The sequence below is a fragment of the Sciurus carolinensis genome, chromosome 1, assembly GCF_902686445.1.
Source record: "Sciurus carolinensis chromosome 1, mSciCar1.2, whole genome shotgun sequence".
NCBI lineage: Eukaryota > Metazoa > Chordata > Mammalia > Rodentia > Sciuridae > Sciurus > Sciurus carolinensis.
Window position 1 is genome coordinate 40415063 of NC_062213.1, and position 20394 is coordinate 40435456.

At 42.5% G+C, this 20394-nt stretch overlaps 1 protein-coding gene across 2 annotated transcripts in view; it reads right to left on the bottom strand.

The window, feature by feature from the left end:
* Matn2 (matrilin 2) overlaps nucleotides 1–20394 on the bottom strand; it is a 144776-nt gene that overhangs the window by 54279 nt on the left and 70103 nt on the right. For both annotated transcript variants that reach the window (XM_047555740.1, XM_047555731.1), the window contains exons 5-6: nucleotides 16575–16697; nucleotides 2685–2807 (exon numbers count right to left, since the gene is read on the bottom strand). In XM_047555740.1, the coding sequence (XP_047411696.1) occupies nucleotides 2685–2807; nucleotides 16575–16697 (246 nt within the window). The remainder of the gene's footprint in view (nucleotides 1–2684; nucleotides 2808–16574; nucleotides 16698–20394) is intronic.

The following is a 20394-nucleotide window of genomic DNA, read 5'->3' on the forward strand; positions in this document are numbered from 1 at the left end:
GTTCAATTATGTATATTTGGGCCTGATTACAAATTAATTAGGCTTGATATTTTAACGAGTGCACACTTACTAATTGAATTAGCATTCAATGATACTTTTGGTTGAAAATAGAGATTGAAATGTAAGAAACTGAGTATCTCTTATTTTATTATGTTTTGGAGAGCTTTAAAAAAGTAAGAAAAAAATTTTTTTAAATCTTTCAACATCACAGCAGCAGCCAGGCTGCCTTGGCTGGAAGCTGTGATGGCCTGGTAATTGCTAACAGGAAGGCTGCCATGATTCTGTTTCTACCTCCACGCTGTGTTTCCGTCCTTGTCACGGGTTCCTATTTTTCAGTCCTCGCTCTCATCCCTGCCACAGATCTGGAGTGCTTGCTTGAGTGTCTCAGTTCCCAAAAGTGGGCCTTCGGCTTACTTCCTCCCCTCAATTTTTCAAGCTCCCAGAGTGTCTCCTTTCTCTGACCAGCCCTCTTCCAGCTCTAGCTCCTGCCCACCCACAAGCATGGTGGGAAAATGTCCCCTCTAGAAGTCAGATGGCCCTGGTGCTGCCTGTCCGGACCTCCAGATTTCCCAGCACTCTGCTCTGCCCACACATTGGGGTGGCCAACTTCTGGGTCTCGACAGGGCCCAGAGATAGCCGAAGTGCTGGCTCTGAGCCTCACTGGTGAGACCTCCCAGCTGGATCAGTCCTGCCCTGACTCCTCGCCAAACCTCCTCTCCCAGGCCCCTCCGCTGCGGTATCTACTTGCATGGTCTGACTCCAGGACTCAGACCTCCTCCCTGCCTGCACCATCCTGAGACTTGGAATTCTCCATATCCTAAGGAATTCTGGGATAGGAGACAGGCTGAACCACAGTGATGGTGCAGCTCCGGGCGGTGGCCGGGCGGGGTGGGGGGGTGTGCAGGGGCATGGAAATCAGGTGACTCCAGCCAGGGATGATATTCTGAAGACTGGATAGGATGTGTTTTCCTCCATTCCTTACCCCAGTGAGACAGCAATCCACCTGTTCTGGTTCAACTTGCCTCCTTCCCTTAACTCCTTCAGGGAGGGAGTCTTCTCTGCCTCACTCTGTGGTCCCTCAGTCACACCCCTCTTGGCATTGTGACTGAACGGAGATGACTTGTGTCCCCGCCAACTTTGAAGTCAGTATCATCTTTCACAAGAACTTTACTTAGCACCAAGCAATTTGCTAAATGCTGTCTGAATTATCTCATTTAGTCTTCAAGATAATTCCAGAAAGTAGGCAGTTGAAGAAACTGAGGCATAAAATTACTTGCCCAAGATGGCCCCGAGAAAAGGCAGAGGAGCTGGGGTTTGAACCAGCAGCACACACCCCCCCTTTGATGGGGAGTAGTGACTCATCAGCCCAGCAACCACAACTCCCAGGCCATTACCACAGCCGACTGCTGTTTCAGAGTCCAGAGTGTTCAGAAGGGAGTAGGGCCTGGGCAGAGAGCAGTCCACTCATTCATTCACTCATTTCTCCACAAACAAAACAAACCACCAAAGGCCAATCATGTGCGCGTATGCAGATCCAGACTCCCCTGTCTGCTTCCCATCCCGGCACAGGTTTCCTTCCTCAGAGCCCCATCTCATCCTTCTTTGCCTGCTGAACGAAGGTCTTACCTTGTTCACTCTTGTTGGCTCAGAAATGTACATTTTTGATGTAATGTGTCCCTTACTTTTCTATATGCCTCCTGCCTCTAGCTCCAGTGTTTAGAAGCTGCTGATATTAAGGGATTGAAGAACAGAAGATTAATTTATGTTAAGGAGGTCTGGGTGGCTGCTTTCTTAAAAAACTGTGTAGGTCTATACTGCTTTGTATAGTAGAAGCATTTTAGAAAGGTTGAAGGCACATGAACTTTTTTATAAATTAAAATCCTACTTTCTCATTGACATGTTTCAGAGATGACTTATCTTATTTTAATTACTATTAAACTTCACTTTTTTAAAATGTTGGGCCCCAATACTTTAAAAATAAGCTTCTCTCAAGCAACCCTCCACATAGCAGGATAATAATCCACACACACCCACTGAAGGGCTACCATATATCTTTTTGTTTAACATAACACATTTGTAATCCTTTTGTAAAGCGAGTGATCACCTTTAGTTTATAGATTTTTAGGTTCCAATTTGGGGAGCTAAAAAAGTCAAAGAGAACAAAATAGCTCAAACAAACAAAAAAAAATAAGCATTTCTCTGCAAAATGCCCTCCACCTATTCTTACCCGCCACCCCCCCCCCCCAAAGAAACTGTGCTCAGTTCTCTTGGGCTCAGCGATTTTCTGGTACTTGTGTAGAGTCAGAGTTGGAGACCACAAGCCACAATGCTTCAGTGAAAATATTCCTCAAGCCCTGTTAATACTGATGGACACAGCCAGGCAGAGGCAGCGTGGAGGACAGTGGTCTGACAAGCAACACACTCAGCAGATGCTGGAAGAACACACCCACATGTGGTCTTCAACAAAAGATACCCTCATCAAATACGCTGAATGGTGACGTTGAGAAAGAGTAGGCGATGGTCTCAGGACAATTTGGAAAGGCCTGACAGAGAAGGAATAGGGGCAGACATAATCCTATGCTAATCTATGCGTGGGAGATTTCCACAGCCACAATCCCCATAGCAATAGCATTGTGTGTGTGTGTGTGTGTGTGTGTGTGTGTGTGTGTGTGTGTGTAACTTACTTGCACATGTTTTTTTATCTGGGTTCAGAGAAAATCCTTCACGGCATCGGCACAAGTAGGAGTTATCAGCATTTACACACTCGTGTTCACACCCGGGGTTTTCAGAAGCACAGTAGTCCACAGCTGCAGAAAATAAAACACGTTCAGAGTTGAATTAGAAATACAGAAGGAAAAAGAATGGCAGAATGGACGCATAACTCCAACAGATATAAATCAGGATTAATTGTCACCTTCCCCCAAAGAACGAATAAGAAAATATGCATCGAAGGCCTCTGACCCCTTAAAAAAACTTTAGGAGTTTAGAGCAGACAATTCATATCAGAAGTTAAACTAAAGAATATATGAACAATTTAAGAATAGTTAAAGAAATGCAAACCAGCCGGGTGTGGAGCACCCCTGCAATTTCAGCAACTCGGAAGCTGAGGCAAGTTCAAGGCCAGTCTCAGCACCTTAGAGAGGCCTTAAGTAACTTAGTGTGAGTCTATCTTGAAATAAAACATAAAAAGGGTTGGGGATATAGTTCAGTGGCAAAGCCCCTCTGGGTTCTATCTCCAGTACCCCCCCCCAAAAAAATGCAAATCAAAGTCAAAATGATCACAAGGCATACTTATATCTATTAAACTGGCAAAAATAAGGTGAGATTAAAACCCAGTAGGGACAAGGCAGCATGAACACAGAGTTTTTCATGGTGGGTAGCATAAAAAAACCTATGGAAGTCAATTTGACGATGTTTATCCTGCAAATGCATCCCCAGTGAAATAACTGAAAAAGGTCAGGGAGCGGGTAGATAAATTATATGCAATAAGCTATTTATTGCAGCATTACTTACAATGACCAAATATGTCTGGAAAGTAGGATGAACATATAATAATAAATATAAATGGTTTACTAATGTATGAGAAAATGCACTGGCCTTCTTCTCATTAATTCCACAAATACTGAGCATTTTCTATGGGTCAGGCCCTGTTTTAGGTGCCTGGTATAAAGCAAATAACAAATGAGATGAATATTCCAGTCCTCAAGGTGCTTATATTTGGATGGTGGTGGTGGTAGGAACAGACAGAATATAAAATAAAGCAGTTAAGAAAACCATCCCTTAGAAGGTGGAGAATGTTCTGGAAAAAATAAAACAGCAAAGGGAAATAGGGACTGTGGAGAAGGGGGCAGGTGGGAGGGAGGATGGGATGTGGTGGAAGTGGTCAGGAAAGGCCTCTCCAGGAAGGTGGCAGTCAGGCAGAGATTTGAATAAGGTGTCAGCCATGAGGACATCTGGGAGAGAGCATCCTGGGCATGGGAACAGCAAGTGCAAAGGCCAGGAGGTGGGAGTATGCCTGGCATGCTGAATATCTGGGAAGAGGCCAGGTGGAGTGGGGAGAAAGGCAAGGGACAAGAAGAGTACACTCAGGAGGGACCTGTGGGCCACTGCAAGGACTTTGGTTTCTGTCTTAGTGAGTTGGCAGTCATTGGAAGATTCTGAACAAAGGAATCAAGAATAGACGATGGAGTCAGGCATGGTGGCACATGCCTATAATCCCATCAGCTCAGGAGGCTGAGGCAGGAGGATCACAAGTCAAAGCCAGCCTCAACAACTTAACAAGGACTTAAGCAACTCAGCAAGACCCTGTCTCAAAATAAAAATTTAAAATAAGACTAGGGTTGTGGCTCAGTGGTTAGGCAACCCTGGGTTCAATCTCTGGTACCCAAAAAGAGACCAGGCAATGGAAGGTAAATGAGAGCGAAAAACTAGCCAGGAGGCTTCCACCATGAGAAGCATGAGGCTTATGCCAGGACAAGGCAGGGGAGAGTGTTTGGAGGTCAGGGGTTGAATTATGCCCCCCCCAAAACATATGTTGTAGTCCTAACCCCCGATACCTGAGGTGGCCTTATTGGAATAGGTCTTTACAGTGGTAACAAGTTAAGATAGGTCATAGGGTAGGCCCTAATCCATTATGGCTAATGTCTTATAAGAGATACCGTGTGAAGACAGACACCAGATAATGTTTCACAAGGACAGACCCTGATACTGGAGTCAGGCAGTTGCAAGCTGAAGACGCCAAGGACTAACAGCCACCACTAGGGCTAGGAAGAAGCAGGGAAGGATTCCCCTCCTCAAGTGTCAGAGGCAGCAGGACCTGGATGCACCCTGATTTTAGATTTCTAGTCATTTGTACTGTGACGCTGCTGCTGTTTTAAGTTGTCCAGTTCATAGAGCTTTGTTATAGCATCCCAAGGAAACTTATACTTGAGGTGTATGTTGAAGATGGGTTCAACAGGGTTATTGAATAAGAGGCAAAGCAAGAGAAAGAAAAGAGGCATTAAGCTGATTCGGGCGATTTTGGAGTGAGCAATGGAAAAGATAGTGTTGCCATTAACCGGGATAGTGAAGGTGCAGGTGAGCAGGTTTTGTGGGGAAAGGAGAGGAACTATATTTTGGACATTAGGTAGACATTAGCATTATGACATGGCGACCTAATTGTAAATAGGAAAACAAATAAAAGCTAGTGAATAAAGCAGATCTCAAAATTGCATATGCATAGTGATTATATCCTTTTTAAAAGGAAAGTCTAGAAATTAGAAATAAAAATGCTTTTGGTGTTAAGGTGGTAGGATTATGGATAACTTTTTTCTCTTAAAAAACTGTTGTCACCCCCAAAAATGTTGCCCTCTATAATGTTTGAAGATATACTAATATTAAAAAATTGGAAATAAGAACCAGGAAATAGAATCTACAAAATTAATACACAGGTGTCATTTTTAAAAATCATAACACATGTTACACAATAATTAAAAGATGCAAAGGGAAAAGCTAGAGATTTTTTTTTTTCCTTTTTTTTTTTGTGGTGCTGGGGGTTGAACCCAGGGTCTTGTGCTTGCAAGGGAAGCACTCTACCAACTGAGCTATATCCCCAGCCCAAGCTAGAGATTTTTAAGAAGTAAGAGCCTGAGTGGTGTTTATTCTTTTGAGTCCAAATCTCATTAGGTTTTAGTCTAAAGTATTGTTTTTGTAACTTCACCTCTCTAAACAGTTCAAATTTCACCTAATATTTGTGGGTTTAATACCTAAGTTGTTATGGTGGGAACAAGATATTCACATTGTCTCAGGGTCTGAATGTCATGGGACATGAGCCAATTGCTGGAATTGAATCATAATATAAATACTGAGTTAGTTCCAAATCCTTCTGGATCATCTTTCAAGAATCATTTGTCATCTTTCAAGAATCAATGGATTGTTAAACAATTTAATAGTCATGTTGGGGACACTGAGATTAAGGAGAATCAAGCCCTGGCAGATGCTCCAGTCTATGTGTCCCAGGAATTGACCATGCTGTGGCTCACATGGGCCTGTGTTGGCTGTTGGCAATCCCCACCTTCAACCTCCTCATGCTGGGCCTGGCCCACCATCTTGAAAACCTCCCAACCCCTGATATGGGTGTCAGCCATCAATCAGTCAGTCCTATCTCTGGCCACCCGCTTCTTAGTACCCCTTCCAAAAGAGGTGATGTCATCTGAATTCTAGGTTCTAGGATATTGGCAGTGCTACAATGATAAGCGGTCACCAAAAAGACAGAAACTCAGAGTCCTACCTCTCTCTTGAGCTTCTCTTTCTCACCATATGGTATAATCTCTGAGCCCAGCAATTTCTGTTCCATTTTTATGCTGGTACCATAATTTAGAATGGGGAGAAACTGGAGGTTTTGTTTATGCCTTAAGTCTAAGCCACACACTCCAAACTCACCTTTTCCCAGAATGCTACAGAATAAAGTATCTAATGTTGGCCCAAGTGTTAAAAAAAAATCTTGTTCAGAAGCAGCTCTTTTAACTGCCCTTCACTTAGCCAACTCTTGATCAATCCATGCTTTCCTTCCTTCCTACCATCTAGAACCTGAGGTCTAGGACATGCCAAAAGTCCAGGCAGTTGGGATGTCTGTGCTTTAGAACATCCATGCATGTCTCTCATTGCATAACTTTTTGGTTGCAAAATGCTTAAAAAGTAGCCGTGGTGGCACACCTGTGCTCTCAAACACCTGTGTCATTTTCCACTGTTCTAGTTTTATGTTTATAAAGCATCGGTTCTCAAAGTATGGCATGGAAAACCCATCTGCACCAAACAAACATTTGAAAACTTGTCAATAATGTTAATTCTAAGGCTCTACCCCAGAACAGGTGAACCAGAAACTCTGGGTACAGGGCCAGGAATATGTTTTTTGTTTTCGAGTTTTTGTTTTTTGTTTTGTACTGGGGATTGAACTCAGAGGCACTTAACCGCTGAGTCACATCCCCAGCCCTTTTTATTTTTTATTTTAAGACAGGGTCTCACTAAGTTGCTTAGGGCCTCACTAAGTTACTGACACTGGCCTTGAACTTGCAATCCTCCTACCTCAGCTTCCCGAGGTGGTGTTACAGGCATGCATTACTGGTCAGGAATACAGAAATACCTTCTAACAAGCCCTCCAGCGGATTCTTATGGATGCTAAAATTTGAGAGCCTCCGTTAAAAAGAGACAAATTGGTTTTTGTTTCCACGTCTACATATGCCACTTGTCAATATTATTATAACTAATTTAAATACAACAAAACTCAATAAACTACAAGTACCAAGAGAAACTGAGGTGGGGTGTTTTTTTTTGGTTTTGGTTTTGGGTTTTGTTTTTTTTTTCTGGTACGGGGGATTGAACTCAACCACTGAGTCACATCCCCAGTCCTATTTTGTATTTTATTTAGACACAGGGGCTTGCTAAGTTGCTTAGGGCCTCGCTTTTGCCGAGGCTGGTTTTTAACTTGTGCTCCTCCTGCCTCAGCCTCCTGAGCGGCTCTCAAATTAGGTTGGACACCTAATTTGATTACAGGAGTGCACCACCATGCCTGGCTAGAAACTGAGTTTCTAAAAAATAAAAATTAAATTGATAGTTTTGGAAAGACTTGAGGCAATCTGCTATCTAAAACTGCAGAAGGACCAGGCACAGAGAAACAAGTCTAAAACACTGGGAAATTTTTTATTAATATTTATAAGCATTCTGCCCTTATATTGGTTTAGAGGTCTTCAAATGCTTGTTCCAAATTAAAGAGCCCAAAACTAAAGGTTGTAGATGACAGATTGTGGGTATGATTTATATGACAAAGATTTTTAAATATATTTTTTCTTCAACCTGACTAGTATTTTTCAAATACTTATTAATGGTAATTGCTATTACACGTACATTTACATGTTTTAAACAAAAATAACTAAGGTAGATTTAGATATATAATTTATTGTAGTTTATGTGTTATTGTTTGTTTTGTGTTGCTGAAGGTTGAACCCAAGGTGCAGCATATGCTAGACAAGCACTCTGCCACTGAGCTACAAACCCAGTTCTAGGAATAATGTTTCCCAATCAGCACTATAGATCTGATTGTATGAGACAAGATGGTTTCTCCCAAACTTTGATTTGATTCTTTTTTTTTAAATTTTTTTTTTAATTTTAGTTGTAGATGGACACAATACCTTTATTTTACTTATTTATTTTTTATGTGGTGCTGAAGATTGAACCAGTGCCTCACAAGTGCTAGGCAAGTGCTCTACCACTGAGCCACAACTCCAGCCCCTTGATTTGATTCCTAAGCAGCTTTTGTCTTTGTATGCACAGCTCTCTGTGGAACTAAGGGGAGAAAGGCAGGATTCAGGCACTGTTGGATTCCAAGACTCCTGTCTATAAAATTCCAAGGTGTCCAATCTAATTTGAGAGCCACACATTGATTCACTGCCAGGCTGCTGAGGACAGCAGATGAGGCCACCAGTGCAGCAGCTGAACATGAAGGAATCCCTTTCCAGGCACATGAAACTCTCTAAGTGTCTTAAGGTCAAGAGAGATCTACTCCATTCATCTCTGACACTCTTAACCAAATGCTTTGTGTTGCTGCATAACTTCCTTGGTTGCAAAATTGTATTTTTGGAAAAAAAGGAAGGCCAAGGATAGGGGGCAGAGGTGTGGAGGGGTCCTTTGTGTGTACACTTAGCAATGCCCCTGTTGTTCCAAGTCCATTCAAGAAAATCCTTTTTCAGTCATTTTAACCTGAAATTTTTACATTCTCCTCTACAAATGGAAAGAGTATAGTAATTTCCTGGCTGTCATTCCTTGGCCCTCCAGATCACCAAGTGCTAAGATCCTAGAGCCGGAAGTCAGTTTTGCCACATTCAGAGTCTGCCCAATATGTGAGAAAGTACTTAGCTGTCTTCAAGGATAAACGACACTTTGATGCAAAGTAATAAAAATTAAGATCGACATTTCTGATTTATAATCTGTTCACATCCCAAGGTTTTCTCAGCAGGGATCAGTCTGTGGAAACAGGATATTTTTAAAAGGAGCATTTGGATTTGAAAGTTTATTGATGACACAGTAAGAAAAACTGAATGTGTCATTTAGAGGATCGTAGAATCAATTTATTTGCTGAGCACATCTTGGACACACACTTAGAGGCAGACTCACAAATCCTCCCTTACCCAAGGCACAACTGAATTTCCGTATGCAGGATTTAAAAACTCAGAGGTTTCTAATTGATTTTGATAATAATAAGGGAGTGTTACAGGCTGAAGTGTGTCCTCCCACAGATTCATGTATTGGAGCCTTGACCTTAATGCCTCAGAATAGTGACTGTATTTAGAGATAGGACTTTAAAGAGGCAATTAAGTTAAAATGAGGCTGCTAGGATGGCCTTTACCCAATAGGACTGGCGACCTTATAAGAGGAAATTCAGGTCTGGCATGGTGGTGCATGCCTGTAATCCCAGTGGCTCTGGAGGCTGAGGTAGGAAGATCGCAAGTTCAAACCCAGCCTCAGCAACTTAGCAAGCCTCTAAGCAATTCAGCGAGACTCTGTCTCTAAATAAAATACAAAAAAGGATTGGGGATAAGGCTCAGTGATTGAGTGCCCCTGGGTTCAATCCCTGATACCAAAAAAAAAGAGGAAATTCAAACACAACAAAGGCACCAGGGATGCATGAACACAGAGGAAAGACCACGTGAAGATGTAGTAAGAAGGCAGCCATCAACAAGCTAAGGACAGAGATCCCAAAAGAAACCAACACACTAACACCTTGATTTTGGACTTTCAGCCTCCAGAATTATGAGAGAATGCATTTCCGTTGTTTAGGTCACACAGCCTGTTGCATATTGTTATGGCGGTCCTAGCAAACACAGGGAGAAATTCAATACTTAACATCTTAGGGGTGTGGGGGTCACGTTTCAAACATGAGGCATTAGCTAATTAATTAAAATCTGATTTTTCAATTCAACCATTCATCTTCCTTTGTCCCCTGAAAAAACAGCAACCACACCTTCTTCACTGAGGGTAACTGACACAGAAGAAAGTTGGAAAAAGTTGAAAAGACTGCATTAATATCATGCTAAATCCCCAAGCTAACCACCATCATCATTCTGGGGATGTAGGAACCTCAATGTGATGTTTTAAATGCACCATATTTTAGATACATTATCAAATGCAGGAATTCATAAGAAGACAAGAATTCATAAAGAAGATATAAATTAAGATTCAACTAATGTTTATCAGTTGACTCTCAGACATTGTAACAATAATGTTAACGAGCACTTAACACTCTACTAATTGTTTCACACACAGATTTTTTAAGCCTTGCAATGACTCTTTAAGGTAAGTATTATTATCCTTAATTTACAGATGAAGTAACTGAAATATAGAAAGGTTAAGAGACATAAAATGTAGAGAGCAATAGTACCTGTCTCATAGGGTCTTAAAAGATTTCAAACAGGTCCTAGGACTTAATAACACTCAATTAATGTAGTTTATATCTTCATCATGCAAGCTCTCCAATCAGGACAGAACTGGAGAGCAAAGAGTACCTAACTGTCCTTCACTCATTTTATAACAATTTACCCACTAGTTATTGTGTAAGGCATTGTGCTAAACCATGCACGACAAGCAAATATCACACATAAGTTTTCTTAGAAGAAGGGCAGGAAGGGTAAGCTGAACTTTTATCAATGATTGTTTATAGGAAGTGAAATTGGGAGACGCAATTTTCAGGTTTTAACTTTATATACATCTGTACTTAAAAAAAAAAGTGATGATTTCAATGTTTGTGTCCCTACAAAAATTGATGTTGAAAATTAATCTCCAAAGCAACAATATTAACAGGTAGGGCCTTAGGAGGTGATTAGGTCATGAGGGCTCTTCCCTTGCTAATGGGAGTAAGCCTTCATAAAAGAGGCTTCACAGAGCATTTGGCTAGTTTTTGCCCCTCCACCTTCCACGGAGCAAGAACAGTGTTCAAGGCACCATCTTGGAAGCAGAGAGAAGCCCTCATCAGGCACTGAATCCATCAGATCCTTGATCTTGGACTTTTCAGCCTCAAGAACTGTGAGAAATAAATTCCTATTATTTATAAACTACTCAGTTTGGGGTATTTTGTTATAGCAGCATGAATGGACTAAGACAAAAAGCAAAAAAATGATTATGTACTTTAAAAACCAATCAAGAGCAAATATTTTTTATACAAATGTTTGAGATTGTGGTCAGTCATTTAATCTCAGTCAATAATTCAAGAAAAATGTATTGCAAGTTTGCTTTGAAAGATGAAAAGTACAAGTGGCTTCTCTCCTCAAGGGCTTACAATCTGCTTGGGCAGATAAGAAAATAGGATCAAAATTACCACAAAATACAAGGCAGTCAGTAACCATCAGGTAAGCAAGTGCAGCAGAAAATTTACCTCAAAGATACGGATAAACAGTCTTTGAAAAATGCACAATTTCAGATGGCAGTTAATAAAGCTTTGGTGGTTGTTAATGAATTACAAATTCAGACTTCCCTAAAGCAAATGAAGGATCACAGTCAGTAATCCACCACTAATCAACTAAATCTGGGAAAGCATTCAGTACTGTCAATAGCGAAATGAGTGGTCAGGGAGATGCGGCTCTGGTACTCAAATTTAACGTTCCATTAACTCAAATGTATGGAAATTCTGAATAAAAAATCCTGAGTCAGTCGCTGAGAATTGAATTTTCATGGAAGTCACAGTCATCACTCTGGGATGGATCGATCCATGTACTAGAACCACTGCTATGGAAGTGTTGAAGTCGAAAAACCACGGCACAGGTTCACCTGTAGCTGGCCATGGTTAACTTCTACCAAACTTCTTTAATTGAATAGGTTAGACCCGCTACCGCTGCTTTATCACTTACTTCCTATCTCTGATATCTGCCTTTACCACACCCCTCTTGATTATTATTTTATTTATTTATTTATTTTTTGGTACTGGGGATTGAACTCAGGGGCACTCAACCACTGAGCCACATCCCCAGTCCTAGTTTGTATTTTATTTAGAGACAGGGTCTCACTGAGTTACTTAGTGCCTCGCCATGGCTGAGACCGGCTTTGAACTCATGATCCTCCTGCCTCAGCCTCCTGAGCTGCTGGGATTACAGGTGTGTGCTATTGTACCTGGCCCCTCTTGATTATTAATGGCTTCCTGGTCATCTTTGCATCCCTCGTGCCTAGCAGAGAACAGAACAGGGGGTTCTGAAATGCTTGCTGAGGGAAGTCAGTGATTCAACTCTATGACTTTTTCTCCATATTCTGTTCACTTTGGCCCTGCTGAAGCAAGACAGTAATACCGACTTGGCCTAGACAGTCTCTTCCCCATTACATGTCACGGCTCTTCTGATTTAGTCTGTCTGTCTGTCTGTCTGTCTCTCTCCCCACCCAGTCCTCTCTTCCCTACTTCCTCTTCCCCAGGCTTAGTCCATCCCCTTGTAGATACTTTTCCCACCCTCATACATGGCTGCAATCCAAGGCTACATCCTCCACTTTCTTTCCACTTTGGCCTTCACTGATATCCAGGAAATGATGATTATCACAGGTGTTATGATAATAACAGTCAGTGCCTAGTGTGTATTGGGAACTTCTCTCAATATCTTACACCCCACAATTCCATGTGGTAGGTATTGTTACTCTACATTAGGGGAGAGAAAACTGAGGCTCAGAAATTAAATGACTTAAAACACATGCCTAGGAAATTCTAGAACAGGGATTCTAGAATAGGGCCTTCCTGACTTGAAGGTCCTGATGCCCTCAAAACAAGTAAACAAACACTTAAAAATTAAAAAATTTAAAATGGGGAAAGAAAAAACCATGCTGCTTCCTGACTGCATCATTGGTTCTAAGCTGTCTCTGTCACGTTGTTGCCTGTTTTCTGCTTCCTCTGACATGTCCTCGTTGGTGACCCACCTTAACTCCAAGTTCACCTTGCCTAAAACTGCTCATTGTTTTCTTTCTTTCTTTTTTTTTTTTTTTTTTGGTACTGGGGATTGAACCCAGGGGCACTTAACCACTGAGCCACATCCCTAGCCCTTTTTTTCATACTTTATTTAGAGACAGGGTCTTGCTAAGTTGTCTAGAGCCTCACTAAGTTGCTGAGGCTGACTTTGCATTTGAGATCCTCCTGCCCCCGAGTTGCTGGGGCTCATTCGGTTTTCTAAACCCGTTCCTATCATTCTTCCATCACATTGGCTATCACTCTCAGAGTCCGGGAAGCTCAAGTTCATGGAGCCCCTTTTGGCTTTTCCTTCTCTCTGTATTCACAGCAGCTTCCTGTATGTCCTGCTCTCTCCCTCTCCATTCCTCACTCACCACTCAAATCCCAGCTGGCTCTTCTCTCCTCTTGTCTGATAATTGCCGTAGTCTCCTAAATGGCCTGTCCATTCTTCCCATCTTCCTCCTGGAATCTATCTTACAGTTTCCCATGAGATTAAGTTTCCTAAAATGAGGTTTTACATTTGTTACCCCTAATTATAAACCCTTAAGTGGCCCTTTTTCAGGAATAAAACCCAGACTCTCTAGCCAGATTTTCAAAGTGCTGAACAATCTGGTTTCTCTTGATAGCCTCATCTTTGTTTCCTACTCATACCTACAGGAATGCTCGATGCAACAGGGCTAGTCTCCCTAACTGTTCAAGTCGAGATGGCCTCCTTATCCAGGGGGATGGTGTCATTTAGCAACCAAAATGGAATGCCGTTAGAAGTGAAAAAGAGTGCTATTAAGAACCACACAGGGCTGGGGTTGTGGCTTAGTGGTAGAGCGTTTGCCAAGCATGTGTGAGGCTCTGGGTTCAATTCTCAGCACCACATATAAATAGATGAATTAAAAAAAAAAAAAAAAAGGCATAAACAGGTATCATCCTGGACTAACTCAGATGTATGGTCACTCTTTTCTTAATATCCCCCCACACACACACACCCAGAGGTCACCCAGAGCAGTTGCAAATGGAATATGCCCAGGATCCTTACCAGCCTCTGCTCTTCTCTAAATTTCCTCTCTCCAGCTGGTACCAGGAGTCTCCATCTTCGACAAGACCCTCCAGATGGATGCCCTCAGTTAAGGCTGCCTGACTCACCTTCGATTTGATGTTCTCACTGTGAAAGTCTCTTCCTGACCTGCCGGCTCCAGAATCAAGTCCGACCCCTCCCAGGCCAACCTCAGCCTTCATGCTTTGAGAGCACTTTCATCTACATGCTGTCACTGCCCTTGCCTTGGACACCTGTCCAATTGCTTCCCTTCCTTCCTCACCCAGATGTTCCAGCAGAGCCACTGGGATGTCTCTCTCCTCTGACCTTTGTAGCCTCTATAATCTCTTTCATTTCTGGGTACTCAGCAGAGCCCCATGGAGCAGCAACTAGACTTGTGAGAATTGTTCAGACATGCTAGCCAAGGATACTGGCTACAATGTCCTACTTAATCTTCTCATGCTCAGCCTCTCACAGATCAGCTACTTGGCCAATGGCTATCCAAGACAATGGCTGTCCAGGAAGATGGTCAAGGACATACATCACAGCTAAGCACCTGATCTGTGATGGTGGTGAGGATGGTGATGATAGGATCATCTGTGGGACCTGGGTCACACCGGGATGTGGGTCTTTCCCATTTTCCCACTCTACTGCTAGGACGTCCCCCAACCAAAGGAAAGGCAGACATTTTTACATGCTCATAAACACAGAAGAAGAAGAACCCATCTCTAATAAGCACAGCATACCACAGCTTCCTGGCAACCATAGCATCTATCTGCTAATGCTTGTCACTTCTCAATAAATGTCAAAATCCAGAAGTTACCACAAAGTCCTTAGAGATACAAAGGTGCTCCACTACACTAGGAAGATTAGGCAATTATTTGGCAACACTCAGAGAACTGGGCTTTTCCACCATCCTCAGTCTCCCAGGGGCCCAGACAGCCTTCCTGGTCCAACCACTCCTGGGGACCCAAACAGGCTCAGGATTCTCCCTGTTCCTTCCCTCAGCCATCAATCAGACCTGCTTCCCCTGCTGCCTGAAGGTCATGCACTGACCCTCCTCACAATGGCCTGATTTCCTTCTGACCCAACAGCACCAAAAGTTCCTACCCAATGAAAAACTAGTCAAGGAAAGAAGAGCAGGTGATAAAACAAAAATAGACAGTATGACTTCATTGTGTTAAACATTAACAATGTTTTGAAGTAGATATTTCTATGGAGAAAAGCATGGTAGGAAACAATGGACAGTGATTTTTCTCTCTGGTTAAGTTCATTTATGAAATATATTATTTGTATAATAAAAATTAATGAAGCAAAAATAATAAGAATTGGTGTTTACATGTTGGCTTCTTTTTCTTAGTGTTAGCAAACATGATACTATGCCCCTCTTGCCATGGTTACCACCAGCAAATTAGGAAACAAACAAAAAACAATCCTAAGATTCAGGAGACCAATGCCACTCGATGACCTCCAATGAGGGTATTTTTCAACCCCACCAGTGTATAAAAACAAAGCTATGATATTCTCATTGCTCACCTAAAAGAGCAGGTGACCAGCTTTTCATTTGTGCCCCACGTCACACCTTTCATATCACTTGCTGAGAATCAAGGTAGGTTGGAAAAAGTAAACCCTATGTGCAAAAAAATAAGCACACACTGTTTGTGGGACCTAAGATAAAACCGGAATCCTGAAGGAAATGGGATATGGAATAGAAAACACCAGATTTAGTCAGAAAACCTACGTTCCAGTTTGATTGCCAGTCATGTCCTTTTCTTTGCAGATGTTCATCCTCATAAGATCCAGTTCAGCTTTCTAAACACCTGCTATTCGTGAGGCACTGTTCATTGGTGTAAGGATGAATGAGACCATGTGAGGGCCTTGTAGACAAATAGGGAGGTGCCACACACATATTAGGAATTTGTTGGCCTGCTCTGCAGGTGCTCAGGAGAGCGGTTATCCATCTCTGAACAAATCGGATGTCATCCCTCTCTCTCCCACCTCTTACCTGCTCACTCAATATGGAGTTGATCAAATTGGAAGGTGCTCAGCTGACTAAGTTTGAGCTGCAGTTCCAAGTACTGCCTTTAAGACCCCTTTCCTGGGCCATTGTCCAAGGTCACTTTTTGTTTCTCTGTCTTAATATATACAGGTAGGCTTACACCTGGTGGTCCCTTGGGCCTCTTGCTGTGGGAGGAAGGCTGCCAATGATTTTGAGGTACCACACAGCACCCCTGCCCACCACCAAGTGAATTTCATATATAACACCGGAGCTATATTTAAGTCAGACCATCCAAAACATACGCTCCAAATCTGAAGAAAATCTATAGAGTCCTTTCCAAGCAATGAAGTAATAGATGATTATATTCACATAGATTATCATAAATATGTCTTTTGCTGAATGAGCAAATGCTTGCCTTAGCCATAAATGAAGTCTTTAATGTTCAAATTCTGCCTAAGAACCAGACCAAAGAACTGAGTACTTCGTTGAAACCCAAAGGAGAGTAACTGGGTATGTAGGAGGTACATGCCGAGCCTTCCCCAACCCTCCCTCCCACACTTAGCTTGTCCTTCCTCACCAAGTGAGGCTGCAGGGATACTCACCCACACACTTTTTCCCATCCTCGGCCAGGGTATAGCCACTGTAGCACTGGCAGACGAAGGAGCCTGGCACATTCACACAGAGCTGCTCACAGGCATGGTCCTCTGTGGCACACAGATCCTGGACTGAGGCAAAGTTGCACGGTTAGAACACAGCTCTGGAGAAGGACCCAGGGTTATGACCAACTCTACGGCACTTGCGAAAACAACTTTCCAGAAATATAATTATAAACGTGATCATAGTAGAAAATTTGGAAAACAAAAAATGCTTAAAAAGCAATCCATCTATACTCCTACCAGTCAGAGGTAACCACTAATGATATTTTGGTGAGTTTTATGTGTATGCAGGAACATATTTTTCAAAGTTGGAATTATTTCTCACCTCTATAAAATACATTAAATAATTTTAAATTAACATCAATTTGTATTTTCTGATGCCAGTGGAAAGTACTTTGAAAATATTCCAAGGGCTCTTGAAAACTGTATGTTATCACGGGCAGACATTTGTGCTTGTTCACATCAAGCTCCATTCCTATCCTTTAAGTCCTTAAAGTGCTCCACAATCCCAGTGTCACCAATTTACACTAGATAATTTGGCACTGTCTTTGACATTTTGCAGATGGGGCAGGTGAGGGAGGGTACAGTTAAAGGCCTGATACTCACCAAAACTATGGCAAGTCTAAGAATAGCATCTAATTCCCACATTCCCATCCCATTTGTCTACAGGAAAGATCCTTGCAAATCCTCTTTGTGTTCTATTTGTCTATCCCAGTAACTAAGGAGGAAAATGGAGAAGACAAAAGAAGATAGATAGAGGTAAGAAAAATGACCAGGGAGATATGGATGCATGGCTACTCAGGTCTTATTTTGGGCCAGTATTTATTATATGTCCACCAAGTGCGGAGCCCTGGCTATTCATTCACATGCACATACAGGCACACATTTACTGGCATTCAAGAATGTATCCGAGGATGAGAAGGTTAAAGGAATATCCAGTCCACACTGATTCAGTCTGTCCTTGGCACAAACAGGCAGACATACTGGCACTTTATCCCAGTAAGGAGATGACTTGGATGCCACAAAACAGTTAGCTCTTTCAGTGATTTTGCCATTAAAATTGGAGAAAATCAGAGTGTATTAAAGGGATTGAATATATTATAAAAGAATTTTCTCTGGTTTAAAGGTATCATTATGACAGTTATAATAAAAATTCAAATATCTAGAAAACTTGATCAGTCCCTGAATCCAATGGTTACACTTTTAATAGCACCTCCTGGATCTTTGAGTTTCATAATTTATTGTGCTTTTAAATACAAAATATTAAAATGATTGAAAAAATAAAATCTATATGATTCAGCATCTCTATTAAATGTATTGAACGATTTTTAAAAATAAAACCTACATTATCACATTTTTAAAATGCTTAGGATTACGATTCCATTAATCAAGATTCTTTCTGGTTTTAAAATGCTAAAAAAAAATATATTGTCACCCCCAAATCTCTAAAGTAGATGAAAGAAAAAATGATAGACTCAAATTATTTTGCCTCTTACCAGTAGGTTTATATCTTATATTTCCATTTGGGAACTCCAGTTAGGATTTTCCATGTAGATTTCCAATGGATTTAGATATAAGGGAAACACTAATAACCAGAAAAAGAACTCCAGCTGGTATAAAAATCATGGTGAAAATTCAGGAAAGGACAAAAACTACCGTCAGTTATAAACCTAAGCCAGAGTTATAAGCAGCATCTGAATCATAGGGTATTCATTCATTTATTCAATAAGCATGTGTTGAGCATCTACTATGTCCCAGACTCTGGGGATATGTTGGTGAACAAAGCAAAAAAGGAGTTCATACAGCTGTCACACAGATTGTATTCTACTAAAAATAGTAACTTGAAGACCTCGGAAATGTGTTTCTGGCTGAAAGAATAGCAAATGCAAAGGTCCTGAGGTGGAACAAACTGACTCCATTTGAGGAAATGAAAGCCAGAGTGGCTGTTAGAGTTTTGCATCTAGATTGCCCTGCAAGGTCTATGTGTCCAGAGGTGGGTGTTTGGGGAAGTGACTGGACCAAGAGGGCTCTGACCTCAGTGGATTAATCCATGATGGCTGAATGGACTACCAGGAGGTGGGATCTAACTGGAGGAAGTAGGTCACTGAGGATGTGCCCTGGAAAGGTTTATTTTCTGGGCAGCTCCTCCCTCTCCCTCCCTCCCTTTGTCTCTCTCTCTCTTTCCTGGTTGCCTTGAGCTGCAACATCCTTTCACCGTGATGTTCTCTCTCTCTCCCTCCTTCCCTCCTTCCCCCCATCCCTCTCCTCCTCCTCCCTCCCCCTGCTTCCTGGCTGCCAAGAGCTGAGCAGCTTTCATCTGCTACGACCTTCCACCATGGTGCTCTGCCTCATCCTGGGCCCAGAGCAATGGCGCCAGCTGACCTCAGACTGAACCTTTGAAACCAAGAGTCAAAATAAATGTTTCCTCCTCTAAGTTGTTCTTGTCATGTGTTTCAGTCACAGCGATGAAGAGCTGACTAACACAGTGGCTATCATCAGATGTAACCTAAATAATAAATACAGGAGGTGGACTATGATGAAATCCCTGAGCCATGCTGACGACGTGGGAGCCTCAGAGTGGGGCTGCAAGAACAGTGTGAGTTAAGGTGCAGAAGAGAAGGAAAGCAAGCCAGGCCTGGCAGCCGGATTTCCCTCAGGGAATTCCAGGGGAAGTAGCAGGAGAAGATGGGAAAGGCCACAGACAACAGATTGCAGAGGACTGTGGACACACAGGCTGAGTTGTCTGAACTCCACTCAGCAGGCAAGGGACCGCTCAAGGTGAAAACCTTACAAAGGAGACGGTGATTGCACCGGAGCTGTGTTGGGAAGGATCAGTCTGGCAGCACCACAGATTCTCTCAGTTCTGGGAACACCTCGTGCAGCTCAATGAAAACCATTGCCTTGCTCAGCATCAGTGGTAGGTTCCTGAATTCCAGGCTGAGTAGCTCTGCTTTGCCTGCAAGCTGATGAGAAGACCACCTCTTGCTATGAGGACCTGGATTCGTTCAGGGATCTGACCTCATTCATCAGCTGTCAGGGCATCCCTGCCCTTTCCCTCCTGGCATGTATCCTGATGCTAACTGCATAAGTCTTTTTGCAGTGCTGTATTCCTGCGTCTCCTTTACTAGACTCTAAGCTTCCAACACCGGTGTGTGGCATCCCTGCACAAAGTCCTGATGCCTGGGAAGTGAGGTTCCAACCAGCTGTCCCCCAGCAGCCCAAGTCCATCTCTGGAGGGAGGCAGGAGCTTCTGCACCTGGACACACCCACTCTCTGCTCTCCAGGTGCTGCCTGCCTCCCTCAGGATGCAGCAGGAACCCCGCCTAACTGCAGTGACCAAGGCGCTGCAGGAACATAGGTGATTTTTATTGCCGATTTACAACTGTCTGACTTCAAATTTTCTAACAAAATTTTCACAATAATGGGGAGAAATCAACATATTCCAAAAGAACTCTTTTGAAAGTATTTTAAAATTAGTGAATCAGGACCTCACAGCAACAATCCCTGCCCCTCAAGACTTCCCCCTAGGTAGAGGGAGAGACAAGGAAAAGCTCATTTCTTTCCAGACAGCCTAAGAACCTTCAGGAGAGCCTAAGGAAGGTGCTGTCTACAGGAGCAGCAGTGCATGTCTCAGATGCCCAGCAGAACATCCTGGAGACTTTCTGACAATCCTGATGCCAAGATATCTACCTTGCATTAAACCAGACTGAACGGGGATGGAATTCAGGCAGTGGTGTTTATTGAGGTTCCCCAGCGCTCGAGTGTG